Source organism: Trichosurus vulpecula, chromosome 1 (assembly GCF_011100635.1).
Source record: "Trichosurus vulpecula isolate mTriVul1 chromosome 1, mTriVul1.pri, whole genome shotgun sequence".
Lineage (NCBI taxonomy): Eukaryota > Metazoa > Chordata > Mammalia > Diprotodontia > Phalangeridae > Trichosurus > Trichosurus vulpecula.
In genome coordinates, this window is record NC_050573.1 from 515,355,948 (window position 1) to 515,370,587 (window position 14,640).

The 14,640-nt window shown below is 36.3% G+C and overlaps 1 protein-coding gene across 1 annotated transcript in view; it reads right to left on the reverse strand.

The window, feature by feature from the left end:
- The window catches only part of LOC118833614 (retinal dehydrogenase 1-like), a 70,093-nt gene that overhangs the window by 50,412 nt on the left and 5,041 nt on the right, over positions 1-14,640 (reverse strand). The window contains exon 2 of the mRNA XM_036740991.1: positions 7,168-7,272. Within this exon, the coding sequence (XP_036596886.1) occupies positions 7,168-7,272 (105 nt within the window). The remainder of the gene's footprint in view (positions 1-7,167; positions 7,273-14,640) is intronic.

Consider the following 14,640-nt stretch of genomic DNA (forward strand, 5'->3'; position numbering starts at 1 on the left):
GATGTCTCAATATAATGTCAAAGGAGACAGACTCTGAAAGGTCTTAGCAAGCTGGAAAGATTTCAAGCGTGGGCAGAGGTACATCTGCTGTCTAGAGACCAGCCTGGATAAGCTCAGAGAGGCTCAGGACCAGAACACTGGCTCCAGGGATGGATTTTATTGGCCACAAAAACTAACAAAGGCTGTCCACTAAGGCATAAAAGAGATATGATCTGTATCATCTATAGTCTGCTTAAACACAAATGGAAATAGAAAAGAAGCCTCTCCAAGCCTCTTTTGCTATCTTGTTCCGCGTGCTTAGAGTTACAGATATTTCACAATGGAAATGAATGCCTACCAATTGCAAACACTTCATGGGCATCAAAATATAAAGAGACTGGCCGATAATGGAATATTCTCTGGGAGGAATAAGGAAGCACGCAAGTTTTGTTGGATTATAATTTTATGCATAAATTAAATCAAATATGGCCATTTACAAAGAGAGTGGGCAGTTTATGAAAACAGGTTTTTTTTTACTGTTTTCTTTTTGCACCTGCTATAAACATTTATTTTTAATAGGCACTTCAAATTCCAATGATTAATGTATTAGGTATTAATGTATTAAGTAAATGTAGTCATGCTCTATTATTACAATCTTCAAAAAAGAACCACTTCAGAAAAGAACCACTAAGATAAAAAGAAAAAGTTTATATCCATATCTGTATCTATGATCAGTAACCTCCATTTGGTCTTCCCTTTCCCCAACTCCTAATTAAGACAACAACATTTTGAATGGTAGCATACGGGCTTGTTGCTAGTTCTATTCTCCACACAAATGGAATTCCTAAAATCTCTTGGTTTATTATGTAAAGAATCAGTTCCAAATTATCAGGTTTACAATGACTGTGTAATTTGTCAAATTTGAATATTTCACCTAGAAATGTACTTAACAGCATTCATCTTTACACATTTCTCTACAGAACTGTTGGACAGAAGGTAAACCTCTGTGCTAAACAGTAATCATTAACTTTTTTTCAATGAATTATTAAGACGATTCCTTAAGGGTGAAATGTTACAAGAGGACTGAATGTTAAGTGTACAGTTTCATTCCCTGAGGAATTTAATTGCAAAGTAACCCAGACCACTTGCTTGTGTGTATAATTTAAAATGTTAAGTTTAGTAGTAAACAAGTAAGTATACAGAGTAATAACTAGGACTTTTGACAGTTGGGGCCAATTCACTTGGAGGATGTGTTTGTGTGTGTGCGTGTGTGTGTGTGTGGGGTAATGTCACCTATCACTTGGAGTTTAAAAAGACCGCCTCCCATAGTGTTCACCCACATCACTGCCAATCCGGGAAATTCCTCTTGAAAAGGCCGACATGGGTCTCCAGGCCAATGTTGGCATCCCTGTGGTAAGGTTCATGATACCTGATGCCATCAACCCCCAGGAGGGGACGGAAGTGTAAGAAGATGGCAGAGATTGTGGGGTAGAAAGACTCTGAGAAAAGAGCATATGGTAATGAGAGGACCTAAGAGTGGTAACTTGGAGAAAACTGAATGAACAGGGACAATTATAAAGTCAAATCTTATAGTAAAAGGGTGGAAATAGAACTCTGAGGTACAGGGAGGGTGGGCCAAAGATTTTTATGAGGATAAAATATACCTTGCACCCACAGGTATTAACACCTAGAGACAAAACCATAGTTGCCTCACCTTAGTTACAGATTTGAGTAGTGTTCTTTGCCACCATGAACTGGCTTTTAAAAGCAAGACTTGTTAATAAATTTATAGTAAACAAGTCCCTTGATTATTTTTGAAAGACCATAGGACTGGCCTCCAGCTTTCCTGTTTTACAACTTGGTGACAGCAATACAAATTCCATTTGTGATGTTAAACACAAGTTCTTTTTGCTCCTAAAAACTCAGACCTGGAATTCCATGACAATTTTTCTTTTTAATTTGATGTTGACACCTTGAGGATAGGGATAAGTTTATTATTTATGTTTATATCCCTAGTGCATGTATGTGCTTAAGAATTCCCTGTTGACTGATCCAGCTATACCACTCTACTAGGTCTGTATCCCAAAGACATCAGAAAAGAAGGAAAAGGACGAGTTTATACAAAAATATTTATAATTGCTTTTTTGTGGTGGCTAAAGTCCATCAACTGGGGAATGGCTAAACAACCTGTGTTTTATGATTGTAATGGAATTGTGCTATAAGAAATGACAAGCAGGATGATTTCAGAAAAACCTGGAAAGACTTACATGAACTGATACAGAGTGAAGTGAACAGAACCAGGAAAGCATTGTATACAAATAGCAATATTGTTTCAAAGAAGAATTGTGATTGACTTAGCTATTTTCAGCAATGCAATGATCCAAGACAATCCCAAAGGACTGATGATGAAGCATACTATCCACCTTCAGAGAAAGAACTATTATTTTTTGCTTTCACATTTTTTGTCTTTTAGTTGAGTCTTCTTGTACAAAATGATTAAGATGGAAATGTTTTACATAACTGCGCATGTATAACTTATATTTGATTGCTTACCATCTCAGGGACGGGGGAGGGAGGAATAGAATTTGAAACTCAAAACTTTAAATAAAAGTGTTTTTAAAAATAAAAAAAAGAATTGCCTGTTGAGTAATGTTTTGCCAAAGAGAGAGAACTGTTGCCTCATATCAACCTGATCTTACTGCTTGGGCCCTCTCCTCCTTCATTCTTGCAGGAGCTATTATTTCATAAGTATAAGAAGTTCCTAATGAGAATATTCTCTCTACAAATCCTTTCTAGGAAGGAAGGAAATCTTTTTTCTACTCCCTTCTTCCCTACTACCCAGAAACACACTCCGTATCAAAAAACCTCATTTAATCCATCAATTCTGGCTAGCAATAGTTCCTCTATTGATTCTGTCAATCTATCTAGCTGCCCCTCTGTCTGTCTGTCGGTCTATCTTGTTGTACATAGTTGTTTGCACGTTATCTCCCCCATTGTAGCAAGCTCTTTGAGAAGAGGGCTGGGATTTTTAGCGTGTTTTTGTCTCTGCCTTTCTTGCCACCCCAGTGTTTAACCCAGCACCTGGTACACAGTGAATGTTTACTAGAAGCTTGTTGACAGATAAAATGCAGATCTGTGCTTGTTCTACAACTTACAGTTTTTCTTAGAGAACTGCCTGACATCTCTGAGAAATTAAATGACTTGCCCAGGCTCATACAACCAGCACGTAGCAGAAGTAATATTAGCTCTCTATCACTCTGCCATGCTGCTTTTTCATGAATAGCTCTTAGTCAAATGAAAAAGGGACCTGCCACAGATAGTATTGCCTGGAAATTTAGGCTTAGGAGATGGGCACACCGTTCATAAATACACTGTTATAAAACATTAAGACCTAAAAATCTCTGATAACACTCTGTAAACAACCCTTGCCCAATCATTGTAAAGTCATTATTAAAACTTTTAGGTTGGTTTCTTAGGTTCCCTTAGGCTTCGAGGCTCCTAAATATCTTTTCCCCCAGGATTTGCAATGTAATTCCTGGGAGGGCCTTACCTGCTTCTACATATCAACTTCATTGCTTCTCACTTCACCATTAAAGCTTCATTCTATGAAGAGTCTTAAAGGTATTTTAGTCTCTAAGATCACCCTAATAATAGGTAAATATGTTTAGAAAAATATCACATCTCTCCAGATTAAAAAAATTGTTGACAGCCAACTAGAAGGACTTTGTATATCATAAAGTGCTAAATACATGAGCTGTTTTTATAATAATAATAAAAAAATATTATTTTATTCTTGGAAAGATTTTAGTAAATCTTCATGAGGTATGGTTCTGGGGACTTCTGAGCTCCAGAAAAAAAGGAGACAAGACTGACATAGGTAAAGAAGACAGGTGTAAGACAAACTCAGCTGCCTTCGCAACTCTGTCAAAATTCAACCTCGTGACTGTTCTTCAGGATAATACATTTAGAGTTGCCAGTAACCATAAAGGTAACCTAGTTTAGTCCCTTTACTTTATAGATGAGAAAATTAAGTCTAGATGAAGTAAGTGAACTGGCCATGGTCACATGGGTAATAAGTGATGGAGCTGAGAGTTGAGCCCAAGGCCTCTGATTTCAATTCATTTTACTATGCTTTTCTAGGCTGCTTTCCAGACCTTCTGTTGCTACCCATATGTGGAGATTGACTATATTATAGCTGGAGCTTCCCTGGTGGGCTTCCCAACTTTGAACAGGTGTGTCTAGATGACAATGACTCTGTAGAGTGTAAGGAAAGCATTGCCCTTCTACTGACAGGTTTGTCAATTTCATCATCAGACACTTCAGCTGAGTTCAACAAGCACCTATCATGTGCTAGTGATAGCCTGGAAAGTGGTACAAAGTGGGTTTTTTTAGGCCTTACTTTAATGGATCTTATGTTCTAATGAGATTATCATAGCAGGTCCACCTCATCTATTAAATCATGGCTGTGAAGTAGTGGTTGAACGGATCTTGTCGATCCAAGAAGAAACTCTGACCCATTTTAATTGTAGACATGGTATATCATATGGGGTATCTGACTTCTGCTGGATCTCTATTCCTTTGAAGATATTTCTGGTAGTAGATTGCCAGACAAAACCAGCAAATATACTTTGTCTATCAGACAATAGAAGGATATGACTATTTCAAAGTAGAAGTCAGAGTACAAGGAATATTTAAGTTAAAACATTAAATTTCCTGAAGCTATACCATGTAACTATGCTTCTGTAGACAATGATAACCCTTTCATATTTTAAGCATACATAGGAATTGATATCCCATGGGATCCATGGGAATTCTCATAATTCCAGGAGACAGTAAAAGAGGCTCCCAAAATGTTAGGGAGACCCTCTGTGGTGAACTTATGGGAAGAAATGGATGAGTCACACAGGATGGAAAGATATGCACAGGCTGCATTTACATTATTGGAGGGAACCTGTAAAGCAGTTAGATCATAGATCCATCTGGGTAAATCAAAAAATCATATCAAAGTATATTAAAGCACATTCAGTATTTGAAGGGATATATTTTAAAATGTGCCCATTATCATCAAGTAGATAAAACTGGGCAGATAAACAGCCGGGTATAGCTACTGTCCTAACACAAAGAACTAAGAACAATAGGAAGTATTGGGATATGAAACATCACATGTGAAAATCTTGATTTTGCTCTCAATACCTTAAAATGTCACTTGTTCTGCAGTCATTTCCCCAAGAATTTAGTGACTGGCATGTTTAGGGACACAAAAGACTACACTGAATTTTCTAAAGGTTCAATGTTACATAGATTTAGTAGAAAGCAGTATGGAACCACTACTCTATCTATACCACTTAAAGACATTGCTCAAACCTAGGATATAAAGATACTGAATCATTACTGGTTGTGTTTGTACAGAATTCCCTTGACTGCCTTGTTGTAGTAGAATGTTCTAAACAAACTACTTAAGTTTAATCATTTATCTCCCCCCTGCCAAAAAAACAACCCCGTAAACAAAACAAAACCCTCAAAAACATATTGCCTGGTAGAAGCCTCACTTCATTGCAATTCTAATTTAATAGCCTATAATTCTACTTTGTGTGTTTATTTCATAATTTAACCTAGATGTTATGTAACTTTTTCATTCTATCCTTTACTGTTTTTCTGGTTTCTTCTTTCAGGGAACAAGTTTCTTGCCTGTTCTTGCCTGTTTTAACATATCCTCACGCCAAAGCCACATGGAAATGGCCCTAATTTTTCAAAGGCTATCCCAGAGCAACACAAGCTCCAGAGGGGCTCCTCTCCAGAAGGCAGGCTGCATCTTCTTACAAAACTAACTAATAAGGCATGAGAGGGCTAGATCTATTTTTCTAAAGGGAATACCCATGTGGATGAAATCACGGCTCCTTGAATTCTTTTAAGGCCAATGTGAAGAAATGGGTCCATCCATTTACTGGTGCTTGAACCCATACACAAATTGGCAGATTAGACCTTCTAAACACAGATTTAGTACTTGAAACAACTCCAATACATTTAATTTTAAATCATTATTTGATTGACTTCAATAGCATTATATATTAGAAAGAATACTGGAAATTAAGTAAGAAAACATGAGGTCTGATCTATTTTTGCCACTTACTGATAATAGCCTGACTTGGGCTCTCATATATGGGGCTTCAATTTTTTTTAATCAACCCTCATATGTGCTCTCTTCAAAATTTTATATGGATCCAGTAATTAAAGAGATGTAGTTAACATTCAAGTGAATTTAAACAAAAATACTCTATAGTTATCATTATCACTTTACTTGTAATTTTAGTTATTTATGAGATGCAGCCAATAAATGCTGGATCTATAGCAAAACTTTAACATTTTGGACGCTGCTTATTCAGACTTTGTATTGTCATAGTCTGCTTTTAAATTATGGGGGATAGTTTATTAAGTTTGTTAATACTATGAAGGGGTGTGGGAACAAATTAATTTCTAAACACTCTTTAAGATCTAAGCCAAGATAAGTTCCTTAAATTATTTTTTAAAAAACAAGACATTTAGTAAAGTTGAAGAGAAAAGGACACTAAAACTTTTCTATCAATGTGTATTTTTAAAACTTTGCTTTACTGGGTTGTTTTTTTATTTCAATAGGTTTTGAAAGATATATATATATATATATGCAGGTATATACATAAATATTGATTTTTAAGTCATGAACGTTTCAAACCTCTTTGTAAGTGGTCAATTTCTTTTTGCCAACTTACAGATGAGGAAACATATTCTCAAATGGACCATTCTATGGAAGCCAAAGAGGAGAAAAAAGCATGGGATATGATAAGAAATCATATCATTTAAAACAATTATCAATAATAAAGTTATTGAGAAGCTGTCTATAGGGAACTACAGTCTTTTCCTCTGTCTTTTGTGAATCATCAGTAGTGTTAGGAGCTGATCTTACAGTCAAAATATCTACATTTAAATATCATACTTGCTACTTGTGTGCCCCAGGCAAGTCATTAATTCTGAGCCTCAATTTTGTCATCTGTAAAACTAAGGGTGCTAGACTAGATAATCTCATAGTTCATACACCAAGTTAATTTTTTTAACATGAAAAGTAGACTTGGCTATACAGTAGTTTGCAACCTGAGAATCAAGAGAAAAATAAACTGTCACTAGATGAACAGGAAATCAGACGAGAAAACTTACCTTATCACCTTCTTCCACCTCACAAATTTTTTCTTCATTTGCAGGATTAAAGACCGCGAATTTTTTGCCACTCGATGAATTATGCCATTCGTTGTTTATAAATATCTTGAGAAATATAAAAAGAAATTAAAGTCACATACATAGTTCAGGACAATTGGAAACAATTTTCCGCAATAGTTAATCTTGGAACATCAGTAAAAACCCTTATTTATACTTCTTAATGGTACCATTTTCCCACAAAAACCCTAAGTTGTAAAGGTCATACTGTGGAGGAGATTGCCATTCAAGTACAGATTGGATTAGATGATTCATTACAACCCTCGTAACTGGTAAGATTCTACGATTCTACAAATAATCTCCTGCACCCTGGTTATTTTGGCTACTTTTAAAATGATATGATGCATAGTGTACAATCTGAAAATGTCACTGGGAATGAAGGCCACCTCCGCAAAAGTGCATTCAAGGGAACCATTTCACCCAAAAAAGCCAATCTGATGCAAGAGTTGGTTTTGTAGAGTTAATTGTCTCAATTTTCCACTTCAATTTGTGTGCTTAATCATCACATTAGCAATTTGCTATTATAAAATAGTTCTGCATTTTGGCGAGCAACAATGAAAACATGCAATTTGTCTTCAGGAGCATTGAGAAAAATCTGGCTATAGAGTTTTCCTATATATCTTTTAAAAAAAACCTTTACATATAGTATTTGCTTTGAACTTATTACATATACTTTGTCAACTAACTAGATTTTAATTCTCCTTTAGTGGGCATATGTATGCAAAGGAAAATGAGATTAAAGAATAACAAACTACATAATACTGTGTAAGATTAAAAAAAGAGATGTATTGAATAAACACTGGACACCAGAAATATGGGTTCATCTTTTCTATTTATGTTTCAGAAAGCTAAAATTGTAAAGGAATGGTCATCTGTGACATGTATTTGAAGACAGTAATTTAAAATTCTACTGTCTGAGATTAGTGTTTCACCGAATATGAGCCTAATAAAGCAATTTTGAGGAAGCTAAAGTTTTTCTAGATGGCTCAGTGGGTAGACCACTGGGCTTGGAGTCAGGAAGACCTGAGTTCAAATCTAACCTCAGAAACTTACCAGCTGTGTGACTCTGGGCAAGTCACTTAACCTGTTTGCCTTATTTCAGTGGAGAAGAAAATGACAAACCACTCTAATATGTTTGCCATGAAAATCCCTGGACAGTAGGGTCCACAGGGTCATGAAGAGTTGGACGCCACTGAACAACAATATTTCCTGGGCAGTGATGGCACAGTGGATAGAGTGCTGGGCCTAGAGTCAGGAAGACTCATCTTCCTGAGTTCAAATCTGGCCTCACATACTTACTAGCTGTGTGATCCTGGGCAAGTCACTTAACCCTGTTTGCCCCAGCAAAAAGAGCTGAAGGAAGAGATAACAAACCACTTCAGTATCTTTCCCAAGAAAACCCCCAATGGGGTCATAAAGAGTTAGACATGAATGAAAATGTCTGAATGATAAAAGTTTCTGAAGCCCTTAGTTAAGAAACTTCCCTTTTATGATCAACGAAATAAAACTATTTGTGTTTCTGGCAAAATGTACAAAATTTCCCCCCTTTTTACTTTGCCTTAAAATTTTTATATGAGTATAGTACCTAAACACAGATGTAACATTCAAAATGATTTCTAAATAATTCTCAGTAATTGTCTAGGAATTCACATTTTAATTATAATTTTATGGGGCAAATCACATAATTTCTAAGAGATGATGCAATTATATGCAGGATCTACAGTAAAACCTCAGTATCTTTGGACACCATGAATTCAAAATTAATTTTAATTCAGGCAAACTGGATAAAGTCTGCTTTCATACGATGAAAAATGTTTATTAGTGTATTATTATTAGTTTACTTTATTGATATTAATTTATAATATCAACAATATTAATTATTATTGGTTCAGTTTATTATAGTACAAAGAAGATGAATGAGTTAGGGAAAATGTTTAACTACTTAAAAGAGCTAACTCTTCTAAAGAATCCTTGAGTACTTTAGAAATATCTTAGAAACATTTGATATTATAATGCTTTATATTAATTAAAATTATTTTCATTTATTCATTAAATAAAGGCAGCACAAATTAGAAGCTAGAGTGGTGGCACTGAAGGCAGAAAACCCTGGGTACAAGTCTCACTTCTGATCTCTATTGGCTGTATGACCCTGAGCAAGGAACCTAACCTCTCCAAGCTCTAGCAACCTTTCTGAGAGTATAAGTTGCAGGGAAGATGGTGATTTGTTTAGGTAAAGGGAGTTTCCTCACCTGGGAACTTCCTTTAACCATGAAAATCCCAGGTTCAATCCCTATGGTATTTATTAAAGTCTCTCCCCAACTAGATTCTACTAGGCTACACTTAAATAAAAGAAAAGCTTTGTTACATTTATTGAATAAACACGAAAATGAGAGACAACTTCTGTCTTTCAAGTGTTGTAATTTTTATTCTAATATCTCAGTGTGGCACCTCAGAGAGTTATATTGGGGAAAATAGCCAGAGTTTATATGACACTAGAACAGCCCTCAAGAACCTAGGATCACTCTTCACACCATGATGACACAACAGAATAGAATTTGGTGAAGATTATTGCCCAGAATAAAATATTAGGGTGATACAAACTGGATATCATCTACCTTTGGCCAGGAACAAAGCCTTTCTAGTAGTTCTACAGAGGCAAAATTCAGTTCCTGCAATGCGGTAGCTATTGGCTCAAACTGAGCAACCATTGTACTCTCCTTTGTTTTCCTTTGACTGTATACACATAACCAGTGGGAATTATCTTAAGGTAGTTTTTAAGGTTTTAATTTTATTTTATCTTATGTATAAAGACTGGCTGGTCCGGGGTTAGAGAATCCCACTTCTTGTCATTAGATACAATGTAATGAAGTAGAGATTAATGAAATTAATTAATGAATTAATTGAAAACTATGGAAGTCCATTTTGAATCAGAAGCAATGGCATGAAGCTGAAACAAATCAATCTCTTTTTAAACCTATTTTCTTTGAGCAAATTTGAAAAAAAAAAGAGGTATCGCGCTCACAGAAATAAAACTATTTGCCATGTTTTACCATGATATTACACATAAGACCAATTATGAAATTTAGGCACAAGGATGTATCTTGAACCATAAATATTTACAGTAGATACAAGCCTAGAGTATATGTTATTGCCCACTTAACTTGGAGATTAGTGATTAGATCTGTCTCTCTCTGTTTCTGTCTCTCTCTTCTGAAGCTCACAGATTGGACCACAATAAGTCCCTGCTCAAGCTCCACTTAATGGTAGTATTTTGGGCCCTTCTGGCTTAGAGTGAATATCTATGGTAACTGTTTCTCTTTGGAACAGCAACCCTGAGGGTCTTCCCCTCCCAGCTTGATTTTTTTTTCTAATTAAAGGGGCCATCCCTTGACTCACTTCTTAAAGAGGCCTATTCACTGAACAGGCATTACCTCATTCTAAGTAAGTACATGAAAAAGCCTTAGCCTAAAAGGGCCAGGGTCTCTCAATGCATCCAGTCATCCTGATGAATATCTGGCCACTAGACCCAGATGGCTCTAGAGGAGAAAGTGAGGCTGGTGACCTTGCATAGCCCTCCCTCAACTCAAATCAAAGTCAACTGCAAGTCATGTCATCCTGTCCCTGATGTCACGATCCTCTTCCAAAATGAAGGACAAACACAACACCAGCCTGCCTAGGAGCAGGACCGGAAGTAGGCTGGGGAGGCAATCACTTCAGTCAGACTGTTACAAGAGAAACATGTTACTCCTGGAGTCAAGAAGGACCAAGTTGGAATTCTGCCTCCACCACTTACAGCCAAGTCTCTTGGCCTTCATGAGCATGTTTCCCCAATTGGACGATGGTGAATAATACCTGTAGGACCTACCTAGCATGCAGGGTGTGGTAGGCGTCAAATGAGATGTTGCAGGTAATATCCTTCTGCAGGCCTGAAAGGGCTTTATGAATGCCAAATATTATTGTTAATGAGGTGGAAATAAGTTGGAAGAGACACTTTTAATATACTTCTGAGGGGCAGCTAGGTGGAATAGTAGATAGAGCACTGGCTCTGGAGTCAGGACAACCTGATTTCAAATCTGCCCTCAGATATTTACCAGCTGTGTGACCCTGGGCAAGTCACTTAACCCTGATTGCCTTGGCTATATGTGTATACATACATATATATATGTATATATATATGTATATTTATACACACACACATACATATATCAATTTGAAAAATGCATATTTTTATAACAGCAAATCTCATCATCCCAGAAATATAGCAATTCGTTTTGTGCTAAGTTAGGTTGCATTTGTTATAGGGAAGATAGCCTCATGGAGACAGTATCAAATTTCAGATACTGTAAAGTATGGTTTCAAATATGGGGAATCCAGATACCTCGTCCAACCTAGGATGTTGCCTCTCCGTATATCAGCAGTCATCTATAGAAATTTTAACTTCGGTGTGGGTAGACAGATAGATAGAAAGACAGATATAGATGTAGATAGATAGAGACATATATCTCCATCTATCATAGGATTATATCATAGGAAAGGACCCTTGGGGCCATCTACTCTAAAAGCTCCCAACAGGACTATTGTGGAGAAAACACTTTAAATTCTTAAGTGCTATATTTAAATATGCGTTGTAAGTAAGGTCAATTATGACCATTCTCACTTTGTAGATCATAGATTTAGAACTGGAAGTGACCCTAGAGGTCATGTAGTTCAACTGCTCTCATTTTACAGACGAAACCGTGGAAGTCAAACGATTTGTTAAAGGTAAATGGAAGTACCAAGCTTTGAACCCAGGTTTCTCAATTCCAAGTCTTACTACCTTTCCACTGTGTGTTATTGAAGTGAAGCACAGACAAGCTTGTCCAAATTCACTGTAATTAATAAATGATGATGAAGCTAATGTTCAAGCCCAAGTCAGCATGGTACTGTGAAAAGACATTGACTTTGGATTCAGTTAGTTACCTAATTTAAAATCTCTCTAGACATTTATTGTGTGATCTTGGACACGTCACTCAACTTTCCTGGGTTGTAGTTTCTTAATCTGTAAAATGAGGTTGAACCAGATGACCTTTAAAGTGTATTCCAGCTCTACAATCTTAGGACTCTAAGTTCACTGATCTTGCAGCTACAATTTACTACCTCTCATGGAGTCAAAATCTACAACAAGAATCCAGGAAAGGAAGAAATGAGAAGACTCAGAGAAAACAGGAGGAAATAAAGCAGGAAACAAAAAAAAATAAAAAGGGGGAAAAGCTGTCAATAAAATAATTAAAATAAGGCAGAAGTAAATGTGGTTCCTCAAAAACAAGATAAAAGAAGATGGGAAAACATGCTGGCCATGTAGGCAGATAAATATGATATTGTTTCTTTTTTGTATCGTGGTCAGAGTTATGGAAAAGATTTCATGAATGAGCTTTTATTTAAAAGAAAACTAATGCTGACAATCCTTTCTACCTTTTTAACTCAGCAAGGAAAAAAAGGAGAGGTGCCAAAAATTTCCTCCCTGAAGAGTCAAAGCACATTACTCACAGGCATTGAAACAAATAACTCGATACCTGTTTCCATAAGCCAAATGTAAAGAGAGAAAATATGCAAACACTATAGAGCCCCTTAAATATTATTTCTAACAAAATCTATGGCATTGTAGCCCAAATGCTTTCAAAGTCTTAATCTCTTCTTTCTAAATCATGCTATATAGGGTTTATGGACCATTTAGTGTCTTTCCATTAACAGCCACACCATTCAAATAAAAGTGTGAGACAAAGTGATTATAACAGCACCCACAACAAATATAAACAACATTCTGCACCTCCTCTAAAAAGAATATGTACCAGAAGCCATGAAACCTTTTAATACAAGAGAGCAAGTCAAACGTATGAAACTGTGTTTAATCAAATATTTGAGTTTCATAATTTGTTTGTTTTTAGGAGTTTTAAAAATTGAAATGCATAATGACTTATAACCTGCCTAAATAACCAAGAACCTATCTATACAGCCCTTTAAGCCTAGACTTTTTTGAGTGTGCTATTGGCACTCCCTTTTTGTCCCCCAAGCAGTTTAACTGGCACCTGGATGCACTGCCTTCTTGGGTTGTCCTAGGAGCGGGAAATAGCCATGAAATAGAAACACCACCCTGGATATATTCATAATTCAATTGACACAATAGGTGTGTTCTTGGGAAGTTGTATGTGGACTGATTTTGCAAGTATTAAAGATTCTACATTGACTTAAAATTTTTTATTTCAGATATGCTTTGTCAGTTTCCAATTGATCTTTCACTGAAAATGCTTTGTAACACTTCATTTTTCAAAAGAAGTTTCTGGGTTTTATTCCCCTTTTTATCAGGTAATGTTTTACAAGTAGCCACTTACACTCATTAGGGTGCCTGCTATTTAAAGGACCCTTGGAAATTCTTCAAAGCTAAGAATGGCTATTAATGGATTCACATGCTACATATTTATTTGCGTTATAAGTTTATATTTTTTACAGATCAGATTTTCTTGAAATGAAACACACACCTGTCACCAAAAAGAGCCTCCAAAATGGCGACTCACTATATGCTGTGAATTGATGTAGATGTCATAGGACTTTTAACTTAGGAATGGCATAAAACCATGTAACATAGGGAAGAGGGATAGCAGAAGTTGGCAGCTTGAGAATTTTGTTACCCACTAACAAGTATGTTTTGAATTAACTCACAATTAATATACAGATAGAGGGAAGGGCTTCTATATAAAGAGTGGCTAGCTAATACTCTCCCCTGGTTTGTGCCTCAGGCCTGATCCCTTTTCTGGATAGTGACATTCTCTATAAAGAGAAAAGAAATGATGCTGACCCAGCTGATGAATCAAGCACCCTCCTCGCTGCCTAATGCAGGTACCCTCCTTCAAGCCTAGGCCCTGAAGTGAAGACTGTATAATCATTCACTGGGAATGTTATAGAAAGAAAAATTCTGTTCAGATATGGTTTGAACTAGACAATTTCTGAGGTTCTCCTCCCATGTTAGGAATCTATAATCCCATTTCCTCAATGCCTTTATCTCTCACTAGAAGTGACATGATAAACCCATTCACAGGAAGGTACATGTGATAGATGCTTGTTTTGTTACTTTTGCATTTTGAAATAGGATGCTAGGTAATACAAAGGAATGATTCTATAATCTCAGAATTTCAGGTAGCATTGACTGTCTGTGAAACCTTCACAGGGGTTGGGGGGCGGGGCGGTGGCAAAAGGTTGTTCTCTTAAGTGATTCTCTCCTTGGCTTTTAGATAAAAAAAAACTTGCCTTGTAGAGGCAGAGGGTAAAATCAGCTTTTAATACAAGCTAGATATATGTATTGGAATGGGCTTTGCTCAGAGGGAATAGAGCACATCTAGGTACCAAAAGCACTTTCTTTTTCTCCTTAAAGACTAAGACTTG